Source organism: Rhinoderma darwinii, chromosome 3 (assembly GCF_050947455.1).
Source record: "Rhinoderma darwinii isolate aRhiDar2 chromosome 3, aRhiDar2.hap1, whole genome shotgun sequence".
NCBI lineage: Eukaryota > Metazoa > Chordata > Amphibia > Anura > Rhinodermatidae > Rhinoderma > Rhinoderma darwinii.
Window position 1 is genome coordinate 173,261,726 of NC_134689.1, and position 5,519 is coordinate 173,267,244.

The window sequence follows — 5,519 nt, forward strand, 5'->3', positions numbered from 1 at the left end:
ATTGACACGGCTATGTCAGTCAAAAAGTCATGAATGTAAAAAATACAGATAAATTAGTAAATGCTCCCTATAGTAAGTGATGGAGATATTAGGAATATCTAAAAGTAGCTTTATATCGGCTTTTAAAGATGATCCACACGTGGGTTCAAAGACCTCTGTATACAACCAAGTACTCAGAACGATCTTGTTCCCAGAGTTATGGGACCACATAGTCACGTCTTCACGTGTCCAGGATGTCACATTATCCTCATACGTGTAACGGACCCATATTATCACACTAGTGATATGATATATCATAAGACAAAAGAATGCATGAGAATCCCTCTCGCTTTTAATATCTCTCTATCACTTAGAAACCTAATAGGAGACTAGAAACAATTCAACAAATAATAAACATATTTTATTGATGCAATAAGACTTGATGCATTGAACATAGCCCCGTCAAATATCATAGTACAATAACATTGAAAAATAATTAAAGAAGTTCCGAAGTTCTGTTGGGAGTGGTATTCCAATCTAAAAAAATACAAAACATAATTGTTTTTAGTATTTATAAGACATTGACAGTAAATATGAGATATAGATATTGATATTAATGTGTCAACAATCATCATACTGAAGAGAACATCAAGAGAACACGAGGGAACGGAGCTCATAAGGCTATTCTATCTACAACAAATTCTACATTAAGTCCACAAGGTTTTAAGGAGTTCAGTAAAAATATCCATCTTAATTCTTTTTTGTGTAAAACCAGATGGCGATCACCACCAAATTGTAATGGAGGAACATGGTCCAGAATCATAAATGTTAGATCCCTTTCATTGTGACCATGTTCCGAAAAATGTTTAGCTACAGGTAAATCAAGTTTCTTTTTACGTATAGAAAAACGGTGATTGTTTAGACGAGTTTTAAAGGAACAGGTGGTTTCACCCACATAAAGGAGGCCACAGGGACACCATAGCACATATATGACCCACTCTGAGTCACAGGTGAAATTGTGTTTAATTTTAAACTGTTGTCCAGTCAACGGATGTCTAAAAAATTCCCCTTTGCACATCAAAGCACAATTAACACATCTGTAACATGGAATATTGCCAGGTTTTAGTGGTTTAAAAATAGGTTGTGTCGTTTTCTTATGATCTGGCATTCTGGTTTTCACCAGTCTATCTCGAAGATTTTGTGGGCGTCTATAGGACATAAGTGGATCATTATTCAATACATCAATGTGTCCAAAACTATTGCTAATAATTGGCCAATGTCTATTCATAATTTTGGAAATGTCTCCACTTCTATCATTATAAGTAGAGATAAATGGAATACGTTTCCGTTTTCCATGCGCTGACGGTTTTTTAGACTGCAATAAACTGTCCCTCGCTACATTATCAATCTTCTTTCTATGTGTCCACAGTAATGTTTTGGGGTAACCTCTTTGTAAAAAGTTACTAACCATAGTGTCTAAAGATATATCAAGATCCTCCTGTCTGTCGGTATTGCGTTTGGCCCTAATCATTTGGCTGTACGGCAAGGACCTTACCATACTTCTCGGATGGCAACTATCAAATCGTAACAGAGTGTTCCTATCGGTCTCTTTCGTGTACATTTTAGTTCTAATTATATTATTCACAATAGATACAGTAACATCCAAGAATTGGATATTATCCATAGAATGTATCATCGTAAATTGAATATCATCATCTATTGAATTAAGAAACCTATGAAAATCAATTAATGTAGTGACAGTGTCAGTCCAAATGAGGAAGATGTCATCTATGTATCGCCACCACTTCAAAACATGTGAGAAGTGGTGGGATACATAGACCGACCCCTCCTCAATGTTGTCCATGAAAATGTTGGCGTACGTGGGAGCCATGTTAGACCCCATGGCCGTTCCTTTCAACTGAATATAATAACTCTCTTTGAATATGAAATAGTTAGATGTCAAAATAAGTTCCACTAATGAAATAATAAACTCACAAGTAGCATTGTCATAGTCAGAAGTCAATAATTTACGTCGTACAGCATCAAGACCCTTGTTGTGATCAATCGAGGTATAAAGAGATGTAACATCAAAGGAGACCAAAATGGACCCCTCTGGTAGTTTTATAGATTTTAATTTCTGTAGAAAATCAGTGGTGTCTCTAATATAAGATTTGGAGTTAATAGCAAAATTTCTCAGCACTTTGTCCACAAAGATAGAGATGTTACTTATTAATGAGCCCCGGCCAGATACAATAGGGCGACCTGGTGGGTTCATTAAATCTTTGTGGATTTTTGGTAATATATATAAGCAAGGAGTAACAGGAAATTCAACAGTGAGAAATTTATGTAGCATTTGATCAATTATATCTTCATCTAGAGCTGTTTTAATAAGTGAAGTAATTCTTTTTGAAATATCCTGTCTAGGATCATTTTTTAGTACTCTATATACATTGGTATCTGCTAGTTGTCTGTAACATTCTCTCAAGTACATATCTGAATCCATAACCACGATTGCTCCACCCTTATCAGCAGGTTTTATAGTGAGATCATGGTTATGGATCAACTCATCTAATGCCACCATATCAAGAGTAGTCATATTAGGCTGTTTAAAGCTCAATTCACACGTTTGAGACCTAAGTAAAGCAATATCTTTCTGTACTAGTTCTCTAAAGGTTTCTATCGCATGTGATGCTATAGGAGGTTGGAACACACTCTTATTAAATAACCCCAGTTTTTTAAGTGATAGTATCGGAAGGGTATCCTGTATTACTGTATTAACCGGTTGTGTTTCAAACCAGACCTTCAATTTAATAGATCTGACAAAACTGTAAATATCCAACTCTAATTGAAACCAATCAATATGCTGATTAGGGCAAAATGACAACCCTTTTGATAATAATTGTAATTGTGTATGAGACAATTGATGTTGAGAGATATTTACCACTGTGGTTTGGGCAGAGTCCTCTTGGTGCTGTCCTGCACCGGTTTCTGCCCTTTCTGATGAGTAGATTTTTGAAAACGGGTTCTTCCTTCCTCTGCTTCTCCTACGACCTGCTCGTCTGGTTTTCTTCTTTTTGATTTGTCCAGTGGGCTGGAATCTAAAAAATCTTCATTATTACTTGGAGGATATTTCTTAGTATGGAATTGATTACGGGAATCGCTTTTATTGAAAGCCGGTTCATTGCTTCTTTTGTTGTCACGTCTAAAGGCTCCATCAGCATAATTGAGAGAATTGTCCCAAGTGTAAACACGTCCCATAGAATAATCTGTTTGATCACGGAACCATTTCTTCTTTTTGGTTTCTTCTATATCCATCCTCACTTTATTGAGCGTCATACGTAATTTCTCCATGTGTACATTAAAATCATCAGTTTGCACCAACGTTTTGAGTGTGTTCTCCAAATCTTGTACTTTCACCCTTAAAGATCTCAGATCTCTCTGCAAAAAATCCATATTAAGTAATATGGTTTCCAAGGCATATTTGCTTGCGAGTTGCTCATTTTTATTCCTGAACTCTTCGTGTTGCATATGCATCGTTGGTTTAAGTAAAATTCTCATCCCCCGTGGGATCATGTTGTTTCTATAGTATTGTCCCAATGTGAGTAGATGTAATTCAACATTAATCAGACGTCGTGACTCAAATTCCAGATTTCTCTTGATGTCAGTAATAGAAGGAACACTTAAAAATGACACATCACCCTCCGCTCCACTCAGGATTCTTTCAATGTCCTCTTCAGTAAAAACAGCAGCAGTATTGGATGAAACATTCCCAGCAGGTATATTGACCTGCTCCATGTTAAACGAGTAAATGATGGTTGAAAAAACGTGGTGCAAGCTAATGGAATCCAGATATAGCACACAAGAAGACAGCAGCACTCACTAATGAATAATCGACCAGGTGCCCAGCAAAACGTCCCGATCCTAGGACGTATAATGATATATAGCAGAAGAAAATTTGCAGCACTCCAACATGAAAAAAATGGTGGTTTATTCAATCCAAACTAACAGCAACGTTTCAATCCTACAATAGGATCTTTATCAAGCCTAGTGACACATCTACTCAGCAAGTTTATATATGTTTGAGACTCTTTTACATAATTAGTCTCATTATAAAACAATCAAATACAAAGTGTATGAAAACAAACATCATATATTGTGTACGGTATCATCATAAACATAGACATGATACAGAAAATACAGAAGTGTGTATGTGACATCGTGAATAACAATACATAATAACAAAAACATTAAAAACAACTGATTACATTATAATCATTTATGCAGCAGTGGTGTAAAATCCATTGGCATATCCTCACTCACCAATCAGAACTTCAGACTCAACTACTCCATTCAAATGTGTTGCAGCACTCTGCTGCATCCCTCGTGGTAATTGAAATTCGACACATCAGTGTAATCCCCCGAGGCGGAAGTAAATCATCACTCCGCAGCAGAGAGCATAGATCGCATCCATATGATGTAATGCGTGTCAATGCGTTCCACTGAGTCGCCCCATGTGTCATGGCATCGTAAGTTGCTAAGCAACTGCTGTAACATTACTATAAACATCCATTGACACGGCTATGTCAGTCAAAAAGTCATGAATGTAAAAAATACAGATAAATTAGTAAATGCTCCCTATAGTAAGTGATGGAGATATTAGGAATATCTAAAAGTAGCTTTATATCGGCTTTTAAAGATGATCCACACGTGGGTTCAAAGACCTCTGTATACAACCAAGTACTCAGAACGATCTTGTTCCCAGAGTTATGGGACCACATAGTCACGTCTTCACGTGTCCAGGATGTCACATTATCCTCATACGTGTAACGGACCCATATTATCACACTAGTGATATGATATATCATAAGACAAAAGAATGCATGAGAATCCCTCTCGCTTTTAATATCTCTCTATCACTTAGAAACCTAATAGGAGACTAGAAACAATTCAACAAATAATAAACATATTTTATTGATGCAATAAGACTTGATGCATTGAACATAGCCCCGTCAAATATCATAGTACAATAACATTGAAAAATAATTAAAGAAGTTCCGAAGTTCTGTTGGGAGTGGTATTCCAATCTAAAAAAATACAAAACATAATTGTTTTTAGTATTTATAAGACATTGACAGTAAATATGAGATATAGATATTGATATTAATGTGTCAACAATCATCATACTGAAGAGAACATCAAGAGAACACGAGGGAACGGAGCTCATAAGGCTATTCTATCTACAACAAATTCTACATTAAGTCCACAAGGTTTTAAGGAGTTCAGTAAAAATATCCATCTTAATTCTTTTTTGTGTAAAACCAGATGGCGATCACCACCAAATTGTAATGGAGGAACATGGTCCAGAATCATAAATGTTAGATCCCTTTCATTGTGACCATGTTCCGAAAAATGTTTAGCTACAGGTAAATCAAGTTTCTTTTTACGTATAGAAAAACGGTGATTGTTTAGACGAGTTTTAAAGGAACAGGTGGTTTCACCCACATAAAGGAGGCCACAGGGACACCATAGCACATATATGA

At 36.1% G+C, this 5,519-nt stretch overlaps 1 protein-coding gene across 1 annotated transcript; it reads right to left on the bottom strand.

Moving 5' to 3' along the window:
- Nucleotides 1–435: 435 nt before the first annotated feature.
- LOC142747919 (uncharacterized) lies at nucleotides 436–4,008 on the bottom strand. The gene is made up of 2 exons (XM_075855033.1): nucleotides 2,921–4,008; nucleotides 436–516 (listed from the first exon to the last, which is right to left on the bottom strand). Coding segments are annotated over exons 1-2 (855 nt in total). The 5' UTR covers nucleotides 3,775–4,008; the 3' UTR covers nucleotides 436–515.
- Nucleotides 4,009–5,519: the final 1,511 nt, after the last annotated feature.

What these genes read in the sequence shown, in the direction of transcription:
- LOC142747919 (XM_075855033.1), bottom strand. Translation starts at nt 3,774, where the DNA reads ATGGAGCAGGTCAATATACCTGCTGGGAATGTTTCATCCAATACTGCT.